At 38.1% G+C, this 23,578-nt stretch overlaps 1 protein-coding gene across 1 annotated transcript; it reads left to right on the top strand.

The window, feature by feature from the left end:
• The first annotated feature begins 71 nt into the window (after nt 1–71).
• Nucleotides 72–21,786, top strand: otop1 (otopetrin 1). Its single transcript, XM_067456718.1, has 6 exons — nt 72–450; nt 2,575–2,711; nt 4,246–4,304; nt 4,906–5,036; nt 12,736–13,604; nt 21,446–21,786. Exons 1-6 carry the CDS (start codon nt 72–74, stop codon nt 21,614–21,616), a joined length of 1,746 nt encoding a protein of 581 aa, XP_067312819.1. The 3' UTR covers nt 21,617–21,786.
• The last annotated feature ends 1,792 nt before the right edge of the window (nt 21,787–23,578 follow it).

The raw sequence follows: 23,578 nt of genomic DNA, 5'->3' as shown, positions 1-23,578 counted from the left end.
CGGCGCCGCTCGCGCGATGGACGCGCATTGAGCATGCCCGCGGTCCGGCGAGCTTTCCACAGCGTTCAACCATGGTGGAGCACAGCGGCCTGGACATCATGTGCCTCAACAAATACGGCCCCGGTTCATCCTCCTCCTCGTCGTCGTCCTCAGACGCGGAAAAGAAACTTTTCTCCAAACTCAAGGTGAGTTTGACCAAGAAGTACCCGCAGAAGAACGCGGAGACGCTGAGCGCGCAGTACGGGACCAACCTGCTGCTGATCGGCGTGTCCGTGATGCTCGCGCTCGCGCAGCACGGGCCCGCGGTGCGGGAGGAACACCTGCTGACCTTCATCACGGTGCTGATGCTCGTGCAGCTCGTGTGGATGCTGTGCTACATGATCCGGAGGGAGCGCGCGCGCAGCCCGGTACCGGAGAGAGACGCGCACGCGGGCACCAGCTGGATCCGAGGTGACAGACGCGGCGGGCACACGCATTATTGAGTGCGTTTACATGCACACCAGTGAGCTGATAACTCACACATATCAGCTTATCAATAACCAGTTTTCCCCGTTAACATGCAAACCAGTAAACTGACAACACAAGTAAACCGCGTTTACATGACCTTATTAATCAACCGGATTATTTCATTGTAGTGAATAATAATCATGTCCGAATCTGACTCGGAGTATGCTCCGTCAGTTGTGATGTTATTATCCCTCATGCAGTTTCGACTGAGCCTCTTCTGCTGCTTGAGATGAGAAGAACACATTTTTACAATGTTCTGTGTCTTAAAAGAGTCTGCGTTTGCGATCTATGTCCTTATTTCATGCAGAGCACTCAGTGGATGTGTTTAAATCTGCTGTAAGTGTGTGTGTGTTTGTCCCCTATCACACATGCGCGCTTCAGTAAGCCGACAGAGAGCAGGTTAATGCGTTCACATGAATCAGGTACGAGGGAAACACTGCTCCATCCTTACGCGTTTATGAGCTTACACTCAAAAAAATGATAAGTTGGATTTACTTCACTTTTTTATGCCAACTGTTTCCACGTAACTGGGTTATGATGAATTTAATAACATTGTTTATTTCAGTAAACTTTCGTTTTTTTAACGTAAAGTTATTTCAGTGTCATTTATCTGAATCAGGTTAACATTCTTAATTTTGTCCAAAACTATTAAGTTAAATTATTCTAAAATTAATATCAAACAAAAACCATAACAAGTAATGCAGTTTAATTACACATTTACAAATGTTATCTAACAAGAATATCTTTTACTAAGTCTTATTGTCTAGGCAGAAGCTGGTTTTGTTAAATCCATGGCATGCTTAAAGTAGTAGTTTTTTATTATTTAAACTTCTTTAATTGTTATTATCAGGCCCTCTACACTTCACCACAACGATAACCTCTAAAAACACTCGCATAACACACACTTTTAAATACCAACATAACAGAACATTAAAACATGTCTCTCCATTTTCTCATCTTGTTAAAAATGCATAAATATCACTTTATTTAAACATTTACTCTCCTAATTCAGCCCCTTTGCAAAGCATGATGGGAAGTGAAGTCCTGTTTGATTGGGTTTCTTGATTGAATCGTGTTATTTGAAAAAAAAAAAACCCCATCAAGTTATGTCAAAGAGTATCAGATTAGTCAATATAACATGAAGCAGTTGAACCAGAAACCTGATATAATGGCGTTAAATCAAGATGAGTTACTTAAATAAAGTGAACAGCATCATGCTATCATTTTTTTGAGTGTACTCCGATGAAAAAAAACGGGTTACCTGACCATGATCGTTGTCGGCTTAAAGGGTTAGTTCAGCCAAAAATGAAATGTCTGTCATTAACTCCTCCCCCTAATGTCGCTCCACACCCGTAAGACCTCCGTTCATCTTCACACACAGTTTAAGATATTTTATATTTAGTCCAAAAGCGTATGCAAGTGTATGCACACTATACTGTCCATGTCCAGAAAGGGAATAAAAACATCATCACAGTAGTCCATATGAGACATCAGTGGGTTAATTAGAGTCTCTTGAAGCATCCAAAATACATTTGGGTCCAAAAATAACAAAAACTACGACTTTATTCAGCATTGGCTTCTCTTCCGCGTTTGTGTTCAATCCTCAAATAAAGATTCAAACGGTTATGAGTCAGCGAATCAATTCATGATTCGGATCGCCAATGTCTCGTGATTTCAGCAGTTCGGATCTCATCAAACTACTGAAGTCATGAGTCATTGGCGATCCGAATCATGAATCGATTCACTGAGTCATAACCGTTTGAATCTTTATTTGAGGATTGAACACAAACGCGGGTCTGACGGGTGTGGAGCGACATTAGGGGGAGACGAGTTAATGACAGACATTTCACTTTGGCTGAACTAACCCTTTAAATAAAGTGAACAGCATCATGCAATCATTTTTTTTTGAGTGTACTCCATAAAAGAAAACGGGTTTACGCGTTTACATGGCCATGATCGTTGTTGGCTTATTAATCATAATCGGCTTATGAACGTGCATGTAAGCGCACACATTTAGTGCACGTTTGCTCCGTGAGCGTGAGAATGATTGTGCTCTTTGATTGGCAGGCGGCCTGACGATGCTGGCTTTACTGTCCCTCATTATGGACGCGTTCCGCATCGGACACTTCGTGGGCTATCACTCCTGCATCTCCGCCGTGTTTGGAGTCTATCCAATCGTCCACGTGCTGCACACCATATCCCAGGTGAGAACTTGGCATCTGGCGTCAAATCAAGATGGTTTCAAACCAGCTTTACACAGTAACAGAGCTCTTCAAATATGAAGCGAATTCTGCTTTAAAGCAGAGACACCTGTCATTATTCGGCTCGGCAGAGGTGGACAGTAATTCAATTTAATTAAGTACTGCACTTAAAGCGTTAGTTCAGCCAGAAATGTAAACTCTGTCATTAATTCCTCCTGTGGTTGGCCAGCCGTCAGTCCTCCGCTCATCTTCACACACAGATGAAGATATTAGTGTTGAAATCCGATGGCTCAGAAAGGCCTTCATTGACACCAATGTCATTTCCTCTCTCAAGACCCATAAAGGCACTAAAGACGTCGTTACAAAGCCCATCTCACTACAGCGGCTCTACAATCATTGATGAAGAGGCCAGAAGAGAGTAAGTGCGCAAAAAACACTAAATAACGACTTATATAGTGATGGCCGATCTCAGAACAAAGCTTCGAACCGCTATGAGTCAGTGAATCGATTCATGATTCAAACCGTTATGAGTCAGTGAACCGATTCATGATTCGGATCGCCAGAGTCACGTGATTTCAGCAGTTTGACACGCGATCCGAATCATGAATCGATTCACTGACTCATAACGGTTCGAATCATGAATCGATTCACTTACTCATAACGGTTTGAATCATGAATCGATTCACTGACTCATAACGGTTCGATGCTTTGTTCTGAAATCGGCCATCACTATAAGTCGTTATTTAGTGTTTTTGCGCACTAACTCTATTCTGGCCTCTTCATCAATGATTGTAGAGCCGCTGTAGTGAGATGGGCTTTGTAACGACGTCTTTAGTGCCTTTATGGGTCTTGAGAGAGGAAATGACATTGGTGTCAATGAAGGCCTTTCTGAGCCATCGGATTTCAACACTAATATCTTCATCTGTGTGTGAAGATGAACGGCGGGTGTCCAACAACATGAGAAATTAATAACAGAAGTTACATTTTTGGGTGAACTAACTCTTAAAGGACTTTAACTTCACTCCATCTGAAAGACAAATATCGTCCTCTTTACTCCACTACATTTCTATCAAGGTCCTCGAAGTGGAAAGTCGTTTCTGTCGCAGCTTTGAAAGTCAGTGATGATTTTTTTCTTCTTTAAAATGTTTTTTTCTTTTTCTTTTTTTTTGTGCAGACAGTAATCAGTATCACCCTTGTAGGGTTATGTGACGTTTCCCAATAATTTTTGAACACTGATCAGTTTATAGTAAAATGGAAGATGACGGTTCCTCGGCACAGTGTGCGCACTCATGGCCATAACTAGAAAGTGTGCTTCAGCTTTCTGAAAAGATTAAAGATTAGTTAATTTGGCTTTTACACTTGATATTTGTCTCATAAAATGTTAAAAAATGTAAACGTCTGGGAGAAAGAGAAGAGTAAAGTGTTACTCTTACTCCAGTAATGAAGTTGTGTACTTTGTCCACCCCTGACCGCTCGGTTCAATAAAAATGTAAATGTTGCAATGGTTTTGCGAACTTGATATCGGTGTGTGTTTCAGGTGCATTTCCTCTGGTTCCACATCAAAGATGTCATCAAGAAATATGAGACCTTCGAAAGGTACAGACCGTTTCCTCCTCCGCTTCATGCTTTATTCCCCTCGAGAACAAGCCCAGGATTCAGAGCTGAAGACACATCGGACGCATGAGAAGCTCTGTAGATTATAAGGCCAAACACACACTTTTGAGTTTGTGTGGTCATATTGCGCTGTATAAAGTCTGGAAATGAAGTGACACAAGAGCCTTATTTTCAGGATTGGGAGGAAGAGTGGAGCTGTGTGTGTGTGTGTGTGTGTGTGTGTGTGTGTGTGTGTGTATGTGTGTGTGTGTGTGTGTGAGTGTGTGTGTGTGTGTGTTCCTTGTTTGGCAATACTTGTGAGGGCACAAATGTCCTCATTTATATAGTAAAATATGAAAACAACTCACTAGTTTGACATCTGACTGGTCCTCACTAGTTATAAAGGCTTATCAATCGGCCAAAACATGTTTTTATTTAGATCTGTTGTCCTGCAGATGTTTCTGGGATGGGGAGGTTTAGGGATAGAAAATATAATTGACCTGATATAAAATCAATGGAAGTCTATGTAATGTCCTCACTAATATAGTGAAACAAACCTGTGTGTGTGTGTGTGTGTGTGTGTGTGTGTGTGTGTGTGGAGCAGGTTTGGAGTGATTCATGCCGTCTTCACGAACCTGCTGCTCTGGTGTAATGGAGTGATGTCAGAAGCTGAACATTTCCTCAACAACCACAGTGGACGCCTGACCGCACTGGGATACGTTAACATCTCAAAAGGTGAGGTGTGTGTGTGTGTGTGTGTGTGTGTGTGTGTGTGTGTGTGTGTGTGTGACATATCAGGACTCAAATGTGTATAATGCCATGGGTATGACACAGGTATTACAGGAGAGGGTGAAATATGAGGACATTACCCATGGCCCCACTTTACAAAAGGCTTATAAATCACACAGGAGGAGTGTGTGTGTGTGTGTGTGTGTGTGTGTGTGTGTGACATATCAGGACTCAAATGTGTATAATGCCATGGGTATGACACAGGTATTACAGGAGAGGGTGAAATATGAGGACATTACCCATGGCCCCACTTTACAAAAGGCTTATAAATCACACAGGAGGAGTTTTTATGAGAAAGTAAAAATGCAGAATGTTGTGTGTGTGTGTGTGTGTGTGTGTGTGTGTGTGTGTGTGTGTGTGTGTGTGTGTGTGTGTGTGTGTGTGTGTAGAGCAGATCCGGACCTCCCTGGGGCGCTATCAGAAAAAGTTGGGACAGTTTGGAAAACGCAAATAAAATAAAAAGGTAGTGATTTCTAAATTTCCTTTGACTTGTATTTCATTGCAGACAATATGAACACAAAATATTTCATGTTTTGTCTGGTCAACTTCATGTCATTTGTAAATATGCATCCTTTCCTGTCATTCAGACCTGCAACACATTTCAAAAAAAGTTGGGACAGTAAAGCATTTACCACTTTGTAATGTTGCCATTCCTTTTCACAACACTTAAAAGACGTTTAGGGACTGAAGACACCAAGTGATGAAGTGTTTCAGGCGTGATTTTGGCCCATTCTTCTTGCTAAAGTCTTAAGGTGGGCAACAGTACGGGGTCTTCGTGTGACACACATTCTCTATTGGAGACCGGTCGGGACTGCAGGCAGGCCAGTCAAGTACCCGAACCCTCTTCCTCCGCAGCCAGGACTTTGTAATGTGTGCAGAATGTGGTTTTGCGTTGTCTTGTTGAAATATGCATGGACGTCCCTGGAAAAGATATCTTCTTGAAGGCAGCATATTATGCTCCAAAATCTCTATGTACTGTTCAGCATTAATGGTGCCTTCACAGAAGTGGAAGTTACCTTTGCCAAGGGCACTGACACAACCCCATCCCATGACAGACCCTGGCTTTTGGACTTGTTGCTGGTAACAGTCTGGATGATCCTTTTCTTCTTTGGTCCGGAGCACACGGCGTCCATTCCTCCCAAAAAATACCTGAAATACTGATTCATCTGACCACAGTACACATTTCCACTGTGTGATGGTCCATCCCAGATGCCTCCGAGCCCAGAGAAGTCGACGGCGCTTCTGGACACTGTTAACATAAGGCTTCCTTTTGGCACAGTACAGTTTTAACTGGCATTTGTGGATGTAACTACGTATTGTGGTACTTGACAAAGGTTTGCCAAAGTAGTCCTGAGCCCATGTGGTGATATCGCTTCTAGATGAATGACGATTCTTGATGCAGTGCCGCCTGAGGGATCGGAGATCACGGTTGTTCAGCTTAGGCTTGCGGCCTTGTCCTTTACGCACTGAAATTCCTCCAGATTCCTTGAATCTTGTAATTATGTTATGCACTGTTGAATGTGAAATATCCAAATCTCTTCCTATCTTTCTTTGAGGAACATTGTTTTTAAACATTTCAATAATTTTCTCACGTATTTGTTGGCAAACTGGCGATCCTCGGCCCATCTTTGCTCCTAAAGGATTAGATCTTTCTTGGATGCTGCTTTTGTACCAAATCATAATTTCAATCACCTGTTGACGTCACCTGTTTCAAATCACATCATTATTTAACCCTTTTACCTCATTACTAGCCCTAAATTGCTCCTGTCCCAACTTTTTTTGAAATGTGTTGCAGGTCTGAATGACAGGAAAGGATGCATATTTACAACATGAAGTTGACCAGACAAAACATGAAATATTTTGGGTTCATATTGTCTGCAATGAAATACAAGTCAAAGGAAATTTAGAAATCACTACTTTCTTTCCAAACTGTCCCAACTGTCCCAACTTTTTCTGATTTGGGGTTGTGTTTGGGTCTGAGCTGCTTATATCTGATGCTGGCTGTAGATCTCTGGTTCTGCTGACTGACTGAGGATCATCTGGGTCTGTGCTGGCACTGCTTTAGGCCTGGTTCACAACACACACTGCAAAAAATGCTCTTCTTCCTCAGTATTTTTGTCTTGTTTCTAGTCCAAACATCTAAACATTCTTAAAACAAGAAGTATTTACTAGACAAGCAAAAGTAATTGTCTTGTTTTGGGAAAAATAACTCAAAATGAAGAGAGTTTTTGCTTAAAATAAGATAAATAATCTGCTAATGGGGTGAGAAAAATAATCTTGTTTTCTGTTTGAATTAAGATTATTTTTCTCACCCCATTGGCAGATTATTTATCTTGTTTTAAGCAAAAACTCTCTTCATTTTGAGTTATTTTCCCCAAAACAAGACAATTACTTTTGCTTGTCTAGTAAATGTTTCCTAATGTAAGAATTTTTAGATATTTAGATATGAAACAAGACAAAAATACTGAGTAATTAGTATTAAAGATTAGTAAATTAATTAGTAATTAGTAAAAATATTACGTGATATTTACTCCTAAAATCTTGTCGTGTCCTGAGCAAAAAACATGTCAGACTACACGCTGCTACGCGGCCAATCATCGCTTGTTGCCACGACGTTTTGTTCCTGGTTTCACGATGTGTCATCGAGGGACTGCCACGACCGAATAATAATGCTGACGAACGATAGCGGAAGCCCTTCAGCTACCCAGGGAGTAACATTACTGGAATGTAAGCTTATTAATAGATGGGTTAGAAATAACGTAACGTTGTGGCGGCAAACTTTAACTACTGAATATGCAAATGAACGCATGCGCGACACGGAACTGCAGTAAACACACACTGCAAAAACATGCTCTTCTTCCTCAGTCATTTAGTCTCGTGTCTCGTCTAGATATCTAACAATTCTTAAATCAAGATGCATTTACTAGATAAGTTAGATAAGTCAAGATACATCAAACTAGACAGACCAAGAGATGCAGATCAGCTTAACTTTACTGTTATTTGCTGACCTCAAACTTGTCTTCTCTTCCGCGTTTGTGTTCAATCCTCTAATAAAGATTCAAACGGTTATGAGTCAGCGAATTGATTCATGATTCGGATCGCGTGTCAAACTGCTGAAATCACGAGACATTGGCGATCCGAATCATGAATCGATTCACTGACTCATAACCGTTTGAATCTTTATCTGAGGATTGAAAACAAACGCGGAAGAGAAGCCAATGCTGAATAAAGTCGTAGTTTTTGTTATTTTTGGACCCAAATGTATTTTGGATGCTTCAAGAGACTCTAATTAACCCACTGATGTCTCATATGGACTACTGTGATGATGTTTTTATTCCCTTTCTGGACATGGACAGTATAGTGTGCATACACTTGCATACGCTCTCGGACTAAATATAAAATATCTTAAACTGTGTGTGAAGATGAGCGGAGGTCTTACGGGTGTGGAGCGACATTAGGGAGAGGAGTTAATGACAGACATTTCCCTTTGGCTGAACTAACCCTTTAAATACACTCGAAATTGTATTTGAGACAATTCAAATACAATAAATATTTTGAATTGATTCATCCTAAAGACACAGAAACATGAGACGTGCTGTAAATACTCATCTCGATGTATATAATTAACCTGTGACCGGCCACCTGTAATGTTATATTATAGAGTGTAGACGTTTAAGTGTACTTGCAGAAGGTTTTGTGGTTTTGTCCTGAACCGAATGGATTTGATCTCTAGAGGGCATCAGAGAGTCAGAGGATCTTCTGTGTGTGGGAAAAATTAATCATATACCGATCCACATAATCATACTGCAAAACATGCTCCTCTTCCTCAGTCATTTAGTCTCGTTTGTAGTTTAGATATCTAACAATTCTTAAATCAAGATGCATTTACTAGATCAGTAAAACGACATAAGATATTTTTCCTTGTTTTGTTGAAAATAAAATCAAAACTCACTTCATTTTGATATTTTTCCCCAGAAAACAAGAAAAAATATCTTATGTCATTTTACTGATCTAGTAAATGCAGAATATTTGGATATTTGGACTGGAAACAAGAAAAAAATACTAAATAAGAAGAGCATTTTTTGCCATGTAATCATTACTACTGGGTTACCATGACCTTCTCTATAGAATAAAGGATAGATTATGCATTATTGACATTAATTCTGAAGTGTATATAGTGGTTGTTGTTCCTCTGGGAGGATAAACATCATGTTCTGAGCTGACATGACAGCTGTTGATGTGAAGAGAAGCCAGTCCTCAGAGTTCATGGCCGGATGTCAGGTTTGAGCTTTTTCTTTCCTCCTCGTTTGTCTTCCGCTCCGGCTGAACTCAAAGATCTGTACTGCAGTGTGGCTCTTGATCTGCCACCATCTCTTCAGGGACACTCGTGTCCATACTTTCAGATTGGCATTGAGTCCATTAGCTGATTGTGAACTACCACATTCGACTGAGCACTATTACACTCTAAAAATGCTGGGTTGTTTTAACCCTGTGGTTGGGTTAAATATTTGCTTAAGTCCTTAAGACAACCCAATCGCTGGGTTAGTCCATATTTGACCCAACATTGGGTTGTTTTACCCAGAATTTTTTAGAGTGTACTTACTAATGTGTTAATCAGAGTTTCTTGTTAGTTAATAGTAGTTACTAGGTTGTTAATACTGCGTTACTCATTTGTTCCTGTGTAGTTATTCATTAATGATGGATAAGTGTTATAAAGTGTTACAGATGTACTTGTTTTAAGCACAAAGTCACTTCATTTTTATACTTGTTTCTTTAATCAAGTCTTAAATTTGTCATATAATGCCCCATTGTTTGTTTTTTATTGTCTCTAAAGTCTCTAAAGTTTGTAAGTTTTAGCTCAAAATACCACCCAAATATTTTTTATAGCATGTTCAGTTCGTCTCATTGTTAGGGTGCAGAGCTGGACCGTCCCTCAGCTCATTTCCTCGAGTCCTGTACTGAAGTTCACTGTTTGAGTCTCTGTGCTTTACTGGAGTATTATTTTTTCTGTAATCTTCTGACTTTAACTTCACTCCATCTGAAAGACAAATATCGTCCTCTTTACTCCACTACATTTCTATCAAGGTCCTCGAAGTGGAAAGTCGTTTCTGTCGCAGCTTTGAAAGTCAGTGATGATTTTTTTTCTTCTTTAAAAGGTTTTGTGGTGTTGTTGTTTCAGACAGTCTGTCTGGAATCACTCTTATAGTCATATACATTTTCCCAACTTTTTTTGAACACTGATCAGTTCATAGGCACAGTGTGTGCACCCATAGCCATACTTTGAAAGTATGTTTCAGTATAATAATAAAAATCAAGATTAGTTTAGTTGGCATACACTTGGTGCATGTCTTATAAAATATTAAACATATAAACGTCTGGGAGAAAGAGAAGAGTAAAGTTGTGAGAATATCAGATGTGTATCAGTGTATTGGATCCGTGCATTCGGCCTTAAAGTGACAGCAGCTTTGTACCTTTTCTACAAGTATTTAAATGAGTTTAAGTTAGTCGTCTGCTAGTGTGTCAGATGGAGCGTCACTGACTGGCTTAAACCATGATGGCATAATGTGCATTTATACAACTATAATACAATAATGCGGCGACATAAAGAAGGACATTTACTTCTGATACTTAAGTACGTTTGAAAACGAATACTTCTGTACTTTTACTCCAGTAAAGGTCTGTTTTTAGATCTTCCACTTGTAACGGAGTAATATTTGACCAGCGGTACTGTTACTAAAGTTATAGAGTTGTGTACTTTGTCCACTTTTGGAGTCAAGTCATCTTTATTTCTATCGCTCTTCTCCAACGCCGATTGTGTCAGAGCAGCTTCAGTGTTAAACAGGACAATACTGCAGCAGAATTAGATTTGGCTGTACAGTCGTTCTGGAGTAAACAGTGATGTTATCAGATTATTTTAATTTATCATAGAGAGACAATGTTGGCAGATCAGTATTATAGTTTATAGAATTAAATAAGACCTAATTAATACATTTTATTTGTACATTTCGTTGAATAACTCTGATCGTAATGTTAGTGTCCCCAACTGAGCGAGCCAAGCCAAAGGCGACCAAAGGAACCAAAACTCCATCAGGGCATGATGGAGAAAAATAAACCTTAGAGAAACCAGACTCAGTTCTCCTCTGGCCTATTAACACACAGCGGAGGATTATTATTCTGGACACCTTACAGCTCAGAAATCATATTATATAGAAATATTCAACATTTTGGGTATCACACAAGAGACGGATTTATTTTGGATGGGGCGTCGATTACACAAGAGTATGAATACGTGAAAGATCGGAGTTATTGCGTGGAGACGGGTTTATTGAGGATGCCGTGCCGGTGAGGCAAATTCAGAGGATGGACACGGTCTCAGCAGACACTCTAGGATGAGCTGGTCATGTCCAGGCGCAGGTCCACCATCCGATCCGGACACAGCCTGGATCCGGCCGACTGCAGTAAACCTCGGGATAAACAGAGAGACTAACATTAGCGTAGATGCCGCTCTTTTTATGATGTAACGAGTACATCAGGTGTTATGGGAAGTGTTCCCGCTTCCGGCTGACCTAGTTAATGCAGCCGAACAATCAGTCAATTGATCTGAATAATGAAAGTTAAAAATGTTCTGTGTGTATGCCATAGTAAAGAGATGTGTTTTTAGTCTAGATTTAAACTGACAGAGTGTGTCTGCTTCCCGAACAATGCTAGGAAGACTGTTCCACAGTTTAGGAGCTAAATAGGAAAAGGATCGACCGCCTGCAGTTGATTTAGATATTCTAGGTATAATCAACTGGCCAGAGTTTTGAGACCACAACAGACGTGATGGAGTATAATGTGTTAAGAGCTCGCTTAAGGACTGGAGCTAAACCATTTAGTGCTTTGAGTAATAAGCAAGATTTTAAAATGTGTGCGATGTTTAATAGGGAGCCAGTGCAGTGTTGACAGAACTGGACTAATATGATCATACTTCCTGGTTCTAGTAAGAACTCGAGCTGCTGCGTTTTGGACCAGCTGGAGTTTGTTTATTAAGCGAGCAGGGCAACCACCCAGTAGAGCATTACAATAATCTATCTATCTATCTATCTATCTATCTATCTATCTATCTATCTATCTATCTATCTATCTATCTGTCTGTCTATCTATCTATCTATCTATCTATCTATCTATCTATCTATCTATCTATCTATCTATCTATCTATCTATCTATCTATCTATCTATCTATCTATCTATCTATCTATCTATCTATCTATCTATCTATCTATCTATCTATCTATCTATCTATCTATCTATCATGGACCAGCTGGAGTTTGTTTATTAAGCGAGCAGGGCAACCACCCAGTAGAGCATTACAATAATCTAGCCTTGAGCTCATGAACGCATGTACTAACTGTTCAGCATTTGGCATTGAGAGCATGTGCCGTAATTTAGATATATTTTTAAGATGGTAGAATGCAGTTTTACAGATGCTAGAAACGTGGCTTTCAAAAGAAAGATTGGTATCAAAGAGCACACCCAGGTTCCTCACTGACGACGTGTGTGTGTGCGTGCGTGCGTGTGTGTGTGTGTGTGGTATAAAAACCATTACGTCTATGTAGAGTCCCCACAATGATAGTGAACCAGACGTGTGTGTGTGTGTGTTTGCAGTGGAATTGGAGCCTCACTGTAACTGCACCACCAGTGTCTGCTCCATATTCTCCACCAGCCTCTACTACCTGTATCCCTTCAACATCGAGTACCACATCTTCGTCTCGGCCATGCTGTTCGTGATGTGGAAGAACATCGGCCGCACTCTGGACCGGCACAGCAACCGCAAGCGTCCCAGCACACGCAGTCTGGGTCTGGTGCTTCTTGGCCCTCTTTTGGGTCTGCTGGCGCTGGCTAGCTCCGTCACGGTTCTGGTGGTCTACCTCATCCACATGGAGAAGTCGGAGCAGACCCGCGAGGCCGCCATCTCCATGTTCTACTACTACGGCGTGGTGATGCTGGCCTGCATGTGTGGAGCGAGCAGTGCCGGGCTGCTGGTGTACCGGCTGGAGGACTGGTCCATGGATACCGTGCCGAATCCCTCGCGCACGCTAGACACGGAGCTGCTTCTGGGCTCGTCTCTGGGCTCGTGGCTCATGTCCTGGTGCAGTGTGGTGGCGGCCGCCGCGGCCGGACAGAACTCTCCCAACTTCCGATGGACCTGCCTGGTTTACTCGCTCCTGCTGGTTCTGGAGAAGTGTGTGCAGAACCTGTTCATCGTGGAGTCGCTGTACCGCCGGCGCCGAGAGGACGAGTCACGGCCTGAGATCTTCTCCATCACTGCACCATATGATGGGATCGTGAATCGGGCCTATGAGACCCAGGACAAGCGCATCGCTCCTCTGGACACCGAGCCCAATGAGAACAGGCCGAGCTTGGCCCTGAAGAACGCCGACGGTCCTGCAGTAAACAGGCTCAATGTGAAGGCCGGACGGAAGAGGCAAATCCTGAAGAACATCACCATCTTCCTCTTCATGTGCAACATCTCGGTAAGAAGCTTTCCTGTAAGCCTTTCCTGCTTTCCTGTAAGTTTCCAGTTCATTCCTGGGGCTTTCCTGTAGTCTCAAATGGTAGAACGTGGTGCTAGCAACGCCAAGGTCATGGGTTTGATTCCCAGGGAAAGCAAGAACTGACAATAATGTAAAATCTGTACCTTAAAATGCAATGCAAGTCGCTTTGGATAAGAGCGTCTGCCAAATGCATAAATATAAATGTAAATGTAAGAAGCTCTACCGAATGTGCCTATACACCCCATCAGAAAACACATGCGGTGTTATATCATAATTAAGGCATACTGTCATAATTATGACTTAGTCAAGTCAACTTTATTTATCTCGCTCTTCTCCAGTGCCGATTGTGTCAGAGCAGCTTCAGTGTTAAACAGGACAATACTGCAGCAGAATTAGATTTGGCTGTACAGTCGTTCTGGAGTAAACAGTGATGTTATCAGCTTATTTTAATTTATCATAGAGAGACAATGTTGGCAGATCAGTATTACACTCTAAAAAATGCTGGGTTAAAAACAACCCAAGTTGGGTTGAAAATGCACCAACCCAACAATTGAGTATTTAACCCAGTGGTTGAGTTGTTCTAACCCAGTGGTTGAGTTGTTTTAACCCAGTGGTTGAGTTGATTTAACCCAGTGGTTGGGTTAAATGTTGCTTAAGACAACCCAATTGCTGGGTAAGAACAACTCAACCATTGGGTAAAAACAACCCAATTGTTGGGTTGGTGCATTTTCAACCCAATTGTTGGGTTGGTGCATTTTCAACCCAACTTGGGTTGTTTTTAACCCAGCATTTTTTAGAGTCTATAGTTTATAGAATTAATTATGACCTAATAAATGTAATTGTATTTAGATATTTATTTGAATAACTTAAAACAAAACTTTAAGTGTCCCCAACTGAGCAAGCCAAGCCAAAGGCGACAGAGAAAAAACACATGCTGTATTACATCATAATTAAGACACAGTCAAAATGATGACATATGAAATGTCATGTGCAACGTCTCGGTAAGCGTTTTAGCTCAATTATGATTTAATAATTAAGATTTAGTGTCATCATTTTTGTTGATCTAATACTTATATAGTGTCATAATTTTGTATTTTATCTCATAATTATGACTTAGTATGTCATCATTTTTACTTTTATCTAATTATGATGGTGTCATAATTCTAACTTTTTATCTGCTAATTATGATGTAGTGTTACAATTTTGTCTTTTATATCATAATTATGATGTAATTTCTTAACTCTGTTTTTTAATCTCCTAATTATGATGTCATAATTTTGACTTTTTACCTCATCATTGTGATTTTTTAAGTCATATGTTTGGCTTTTCATCTCATAAATATGATGTAGCTTCAAGAATGTGAATTTCTATCTCAGAATTATGGTGTATTGTCATAATTGTGACTTATCTCATAATTGTGAACTTTTTATCTCAAATATAATGTAGTCATAATATTGTCTTTTATCCCATAACTATGATGTAGTCATAATTTTGTCTTTTATCCCATAATTGTATGATGTAGTAATACTTTTGACTTAACTCATAATTATGATTTAGTGTCATAATTCTCCACCAGTTTCACAGAGCAGGCTTAAGATAGTCAGACTAAAATGCCTGTTTGAGCTGTTTTAACTGAAAGCATATCTTAATATGTCATTTTGTCTCAGTAATATTTTCTTCTAATGTATGTTTATAAAAGCTTCTTAAATCGAACTCAGGCTTAATCTAAACCCTGTCTGTGAAACCAGGCAGTTTCTATTTCAAATATGATGTAGTGTCATAATGTTGCTTTTTATCTCATAATTTTGACTTTAATCTTATTATAGTGTCATACTTTTGATTTTTATGTTATAATTATAATGTAGTACGTCATTTAGAATTTTTATCTTATAATTATGATTTAGTATGTAATAAGTTTTTTCCCCCTCATAATTACGATGAAGTGTCATATTTTTATCTCATAAATATTATGTAGAGTCATAATTTTGACTTTTATCTTATAATTATGACTGTCATAATTTAGATTTTAATTTCATAATTATAACGTAGTACGTCATTTAGAAATCTGATCTTATAATTAGGATTTAGTATGTCATGATTTTGTCTTTTTATCTCATAATTAGTGCATAGTGTCATAATGTTGACTTTTATCTCATAATTAGTGCGTAGTGTCATAATGTTGACTTTTATCTCATAATTAGTGCGTAGTGTCATTGTGTTGACTTTTATCTCATAATTAGTGCATAGTGTCATAATGTTGACTTTTATCTCATAATTAGTGCGTAGTGTCATAATGTTGACTTTTATCTCATAATTAGTGCGTAGTGTCATTGTGTTGACTTTTATCTCATAATTAGTGCATAGTGTCATAATGTTGACTTTTATCTCATAATTAGTGCGTAGTGTCATAACGTTGACTTTTATCTCATAATTAGTGCGTAGTGTCATAACGTTGACTTTTATCTCATAATTAGTGCGTAGTGTCATAATGTTGACTTTTATGTCATAATTAGTGCGTAGTGTCATAACGTTGACTTTTATCTCATAATTAGTGCATAGTGTCATAACGTTGACTTTTATCTCATAATTAGTGCATAGTGTCATAACGTTGACTTTTATCTCATAATTAGTGCGTAGTGTCATAATGTTGACTTTTATCTCATAATTAGTGCGTAGTGTCATAACGTTGACTTTAGCTCATAATTAGTGCGTAGTGTCATAACGTTGACTTTTATCTCATAATTAGTGCGTAGTGTCATAACGTTGACTTTTATCTCATAATTAGTGCGTAGTGTCATAACGTTGACTTTTATCTCATAATTAGTGCGTAGTGTCACAATGTTGACTTTATCTCATAATTATTGCGTAGTGTCATAACGTTGACTTTTATCTCATAATTAGTGCGTAGTGTCACAACGTTGACTTTTATCTCATAATTAGTGCGTAGTGTCATAACGTTGACTTTTATCTCATAATTAGTGCGTAGTGTCACAACGTTGACTTTTATCTCATAATTAGTGCGTAGTGTCATAACGTTGACTTTTATCTCATAATTAGTGCATAGTGTCATAATATTGACTTTATCTCATAATTAGTGCGTAGTGTCACAATGTTGACTTTATCTCATAATTAGTGCGTAGTGTCATAACGTTGACTTTTATCTCATAATTAGTGCGTAGTGTCACAACGTTGACTTTTATCTCATAATTAGTGCGTAGTGTCATAACGTTGACTTTTATCTCATAATTAGTGCATAGTGTCATAATGTTGACTTTATCTCATAATTAGTGCGTAGTGTCATTACGTTGACTTTTATCTCATAATTAGTGCATAGTGTCACAACGTTGACTTTTATCTCATAATTAGTGCATAGTGTCACAACGTTGACTTTTATCTCATAATTAGTGCATAGTGTCACAACGTTGACTTTTATCTCATAATTAGTGCGTAGTGTCATAACGTTGACTTTTATCCCATAATTAGTGCGTAGTGTCATAACGTTGACTTTTATCTCATAATTAGTGCATAGTGTCATAATGTTGACTTTTATCTCATGATTAGTGCGTAGTGTCATAATGTTGACTTTTATCTCATAATTAGTGCATAGTGTCACAACGTTGACTTTTATCTCATAATTCGTGCGTAGTGTCATTGTGTTGACTTTTATCTCATAATTAGTGCATAGTGTCATAATGTTGACTTTTATCTCATAATTAGTGCGTAGTGTCATAATGTTGACTTTAGCTCATGATTAGTGCATAGTGTCATAATGTTGACTTTAGCTCATAATTAGTGCGTAGTGTCATAATGTTGACTTTTATCTCATAATTAGTGCATAGTGTCATTGTGTTGACTTTTATCTCATAATTAGTGCATAGTGTCATAATGTTGACTTTTATCTCATAATTAGTGCATAGTGTCATAACGTTGACTTTTATCTCATAATTAGTGCATAGTGTCATTGTGTTGACTTTTATCTCATAATTAGTGCATAGTGTCATAATGTTGACTTTATCTCATAATTAGTGCGTAGTGTCATAATGTTGACTTTTATCTCATAATTAGTGCGTAGTGTCATAATGTTGACTTTAGCTCATAATTAGTGCGTAGTGTCATTGTGTTGACTTTTATCTCATAATTAGTGCATAGTGTCATAATGTTGACTTTAGCTCATGATTAGTGCGTAGTGTCATAATGTTGACTTTTATCTCATAATTAGTGCATAGTGTCATAATGTTGACTTTTATCTCATAATTAGTGCATAGTGTCATTGTGTTGACTTTTATCTCATAATTAGTGCATAGTGTCATAATGTTGACTTTAGCTCATAATTAGTGCGTAGTGTCATAATGTTGACTTTTATCTCATAATTAGTGCATAGTGTCATAATGTTGACTTTAGCTCATAATTAGTGCATAGTGTCATAATGTTGACTTTAGCTCATGATTAGTGCGTAGTGTCATAATGTTGACTTTAGCTCATAATTAGTGCGTAGTGTCATAATGTTGACTTTAGCTCATAATTAGTGCGTAGTGTCATAATGTTGACTTTAGCTCATAATTAGTGCATAGTGTCATAATGTTGACTTTAGCTCATGATTAGTGCATAGTGTCATAATGTTGACTTTAGCTCATGATTAGTGCGTAGTGTCATAATGTTGACTTTTATCTCATAATTAGTGCGTAGTGTCATAATGTTGACTTTTATCTCATAATTAGTGCATAGTGTCATAATGTTGACTTTAGCTCATAATTAGTGCGTAGTGTCATAATGTTGACTTTAGCTCATAATTAGTGCATAGTGTCATAATGTTGACTTTGGCTCATGATTAGTGCATAGTGTCATAATGTTGACTTTAGCTCATGATTAGTGCGTAGTGTCATAATGTTGACTTTTATCTCATAATTAGTGCGTAGTGTCATAATGTTGACTTTTATCTCATAATTAGTGCATAGTGTCATTGTGTTGACTTTTATCTCATAATTAGTGCGTAGTGTCATAATGTTGACTTTAGCTCATGATTAGTGCATAGTGTCATAATGTTGACTTTAGCTCATAATTAGTGCGTAGTGTCATAATGTTGACTTTTATCTCATAATTAGTGCATAGTGTCATAATGTTGACTTTAGCTCATAATTAGTGCATAGTGTCATAATGTTGACTTTAGCTCATGATTAGTGCGTAGTGTCATAATGTTGTCTTTTATCTCATAATAAGTGCGTAGTGTCATAATGTTGACTTTAGCTCATGATTAGTGCGTAGTGTCATAATGTTGTCTTTTATCTCATAATAAGTGCGTAGTGTCATAATGTTGACTTTTATCTCATAATTAGTGCATAGTGTCATAACGTTGACTTTTATCTCATAATTAGTGCGTAGTGTCATAATGTTGACTTTAGCTCATGATTAGTGCGTAGTGTCATAACGTTGACTTTTATCTCATAATTAGTGCGTAGTGTCATAACGTTGACTTTTATCTCATAATTAGTGCGTAGTGTCATAACGTTGACTTTTATCTCATAATTAGTGCGTAGTGTCATAACGTTGACTTTTATCTCATAATTAGTGCGTAGTGTCATAACGTTGACTTTTATCTCCTAATTAGTGCGTAGTGTCATAACGTTGACTTTTATCTCATAATTAGTGCGTAGTGTCATAACGTTGACTTTTATCTCATAATTAGTGCGTAGTGTCATAATGTTGACTTTTATCTCATAATTAGTGCGTAGTGTCATAATGTTGACTTAAGCTCATAATTAGTGCATAGTGTCATAACGTTGACTTTTATCTCATAATTAGTGCGTAGTGTCATAACGTTGACTTTAGCTCATGATTAGTGCGTAGTGTCATAATGTTGACTTTAGCTCATAATTAGTGCGTAGTGTCATAATGTTGACTTTAGCTCATAATTAGTGCGTAGTGTCATAATGTTGACTTTAGCTCATAATTAGTGCGTAGTGTCATAATGTTGACTTTAGCTCATAATTAGTGCATAGTGTCATAACGTTGACTTTTATCTCATAATAAGTGCGTAGTGTCATAATGTTGACTTTAGCTCATAATTAGTGCGTAGTGTCATAATGTTGACTTTAGCTCATAATTAGTGCATAGTGTCATAATGTTGACTTTAGCTCATAATTAGTGCGTAGTGTCATAATGTTGACTTTAGCTCATAATTAGTGCGTAGTGTCATAATGTTGACTTTAGCTCATAATTAGTGCATAGTGTCATAATGTTGACTTTAGCTCATAATTAGTGCGTAGTGTCATAATGTTGACTTTAGCTCATAATTAGTCCGTAGTGTCATAATGTTGACTTTTATCTCATAAGTAGTGCGTAGTGTCATAATGTTGACTTTTATCTCATAATTAGTGCGTAGTGTCATAACGTTGACTTTTATCTCATAATTAGTGCGCAGTGTCATAACGTTGACTTTAGCTCATAATTAGTGCGTAGTGTCATAATGTTGACTTTTAGCTCATAATTAGTGCGTAGTGTCATAACGTTGACTTTTATCTCATAATTATTGCGTAGTGTCATAACGTTGACTTTTATCTCATAATTAGTGCATAGTGTCATAACGTTGACTTTTAGCTCATAATTAGTGCGTAGTGTCATAACGTTGACTTTTAGCTCATAATTAGTGCGTAGTGTCATAATGTTGACTTTTATCTCATAATTAGTGCGTAGTGTCATAACGTTGACTTTTATCTCATAATTAGTGCGTAGTGTCATAATGTTGACTTTTAGCTCATAATTAGTGCGTAGTGTCATAATGTTGACTTTTATCTCATAATTAGTGCATAGTGTCATAACGTTGACTTTTAGCTCATAATTAGTGCGTAGTGTCATAACGTTGACTTTTATCTCATAATTAGTGCGTAGTTTCATAACGTTGACTTTAGCTCATAATTAGTGCGTAGTGTCATAATGTTGACTTTAGCTCATAATTAGTGCGCAGTGTCATAATGTTGACTTTTATCTCATAATTAGTGCGTAGTGTCATAATGTTGACTTTATCTCATAATTAGTGCGTAGTGTCATAATGTTGACTTTATCTCATAATTAGTGCGTAGTGTCATAATGTTGACTTTATCTCATAATTAGTGCGTAGTTTCATAACGTTGACTTTAGCTCATAATTAGTGCGTAGTGTCATAATGTTGACTTTTAGCTCATAATTAGTGCGTAGTGTCCTAATGTTGACTTTTATCTCATAATTAGTGCGTAGTGTCATTGTGTTGACTTTTATCTCATAATTAGTGTGTAGTGTCCTAATGTTGACTTTAGCTCATAATTAGTGCGTAGTGTCACAATGTTGACTTTTATCTCATAATTAGTGCGTAGTGTCATAATGTTGACTTTTATCTCATAATTAGTGCGTAGTGTCCTAATGTTGACTTTAGCTCATAATTAGTGCGTAGTGTCACAATGTTGACTTTTATCTCATAATTAGTGCGTAGTGTCATAATGTTGACTTTTATCTCATAATTAGTGCGTAGTGTCATAATGTTGACTTTTATCTCATAATTAGTGCGTAGTGTCATAATGTTGACTTTTATCTCATAATTATAACTTAATATCTTCTGTCATTGTTCTTCTCCAGTAAATGTGTCCTGATGTAAGAATGTTTGGATATTTGTGCTGGAAACAGAAGCACTGAGGAAGAAGATGATTTTCTGTGCAGGATGAACATTCTGCTAAACATCTTCTTTTGTGTTTCACTGAAGACTGAAACTCATGCATGACTGAAAAGTGAGTGTATGATGAGAATCGACATGTTTCAGGGTTTAATGTGTTCTGTTTTCCCTCTGGCTTCAGCTGTGGATTCTCCCGGCGTTCGGCTGCCGTCCGCAGTATGATAACGCTCTGGAGCAGGAAACTTTCGGCTTCAGCATCTGGACCACGGTTCTGAACGTCGCCATTCCCATGAACCTCTTCTACCGCATGCACTCTGTGGCCTCGCTCTTCGAAGTCTTCAGGAAGGTTTGAGCCATGCAGACTTCATCTGGTGCTCAAATACTGTACACACACACACACACTCATGACGAGGGATCGGTGTGTGTGTGTTGATCAAGTTCTCATGGATTTGATTGAGGCTCTTAGAGACATTCTCAATAGCTAGACACTCTCAGGCCTGCACTGCAAAAAATGCTCTTCTTCCTCAGTATTTTTGTCTTGTTTCTAGTCCAAACATCTAACAATTCTTAAAACAAGAATTATTTACTAGACAAGCAAAAGTAATTGTCTTGTTTTGGGGAAAATAACTCAAAATGAAGAGAGTTTTTGCTTAAAATAAGATAAATAATCTGCCAATGGGGTGAGAAAAATAATCTTAATTCAAACAGAAAACAAGATAATATTTTTACATTTTAAGTTGACTAAACTTTACTTTTTAAATTGACTAAACTTTACACTTTAAGTTGACTAAACTTTACACTTTAAATTGACTAAACTTTACACTTTAAGTTGACTAAACTTTACTTTTTAAATTGACTAAACTTTACACTTTAAGTTGACTAAACTTTACACTTTAAGTTGACTAAACTTTACACTTTAAGTTGACTAAACTTTACTTTTTAAATTGACTAAACTTTACACTTTAAGTTGACTAAACTTTACACTTTAAATTGACTAAACTTTACACTTTAAGTTGACTAAACTTTACTTTTTAAATTGACTAAACTTTACACTTTAAGTTGACTAAACTTTACACTTTAAGTTGACTAAACTTTACACTTTAAGTTGACTAAACTTTACTTTTTAAATTGACTAAACTTTACACTTTAAGTTGACTAAACTTTACTTTTTAAATTGACTAAACTTTACACTTTAAATTTACTAAACTTTACACTTTAAATTTATGAAAACAAGATTATTTTTCTCACCCCATTGGCAGATTATTTATCTTTACGCAAAAACTCTCTTCATTTTCAGTATTTTTTTCCCAAAACAAGACAATAATTTGTACGAATGTAAGAATTGTTAGATATTTTGACTCAAAACGACAAAAATACTGAGTAAGAAGAGCCTTTTTTGCGGTGTGAAGGTCCTTCACACACTCCTCAATGTTTACAGACCACGTCTTCAGCTCAACAAGGACGATGTTCTCTTATATCGAGTTCTCCAGAGGGATTAAATCCTGGATCCTGTTTCTCATTTACTGTCCGATTGGAAAATCCTTGAATCTTGCAGACCATTGATCTCAAATCTAGTGCATATTGTACTTTATCTTTCAGTCTTTGTTGTAGTTTTCACTGTGCATTCGCTGTGGGTCTGTGAGATAAAACAGACAGGAAAACTCATGCTGTACTTCAGGCTCGTGTGTGTGTGTTTATGCAGCTTTATCTCTCATTATCTGGACATAGCCACGGTTTGAAACCTGTTATAAATGTATATCGTCTCACACTCTTGGTTCTCACACTCACACTTGAAACGCTCCTATATGGGAAAGAAACGAGATCTCATCTCTGCCTTTATGGGTTTAACGGGGATTTCAGCCGGGATTCTGGAATAATATTATTATTCATGGTTTTCCAGGAGGATAATTGTTTGCTTTGGTGAATCGGTCTGAAGTCCAGATGCACACACACACCACACTCTCTCTCTCTCTCTCTCTCTCTCTCTCTCTCTCTCTCTCTCTCTCTCTCTCTCTCTCTCTCTCTCTCTCTCTCTCTCTCTCTCTCTCTCTCTCTCTCTCTCTCTCTCTCTCTCTCTCTCTCTCTCTCTCTCTCTCTCTCTCTCTCACACACACACACACACTCTCTCTGTTCCAGCGGTTTGTTCTTGAATGTGATGTGGAAAGTTCTCACTCAGTCCGCTGGAGGTTCTTCAGCCTGAGCTTTATTCAGACGGAGATGTTTGTCTGTTGATGTTCAGCAGAGTAAAATATTCCACCAAACACAAAATGAAGCGCACAAGTGCAGCACAAGATCTGCGGCGTAAACCTGTTTG

This window comes from Pseudorasbora parva, chromosome 11 (assembly GCF_024679245.1).
Source record: "Pseudorasbora parva isolate DD20220531a chromosome 11, ASM2467924v1, whole genome shotgun sequence".
Classification (NCBI taxonomy): Eukaryota; Metazoa; Chordata; class Actinopteri; order Cypriniformes; family Gobionidae; genus Pseudorasbora; species Pseudorasbora parva.
This window is presented reverse-complemented; position numbering and strand designations above follow the sequence as displayed.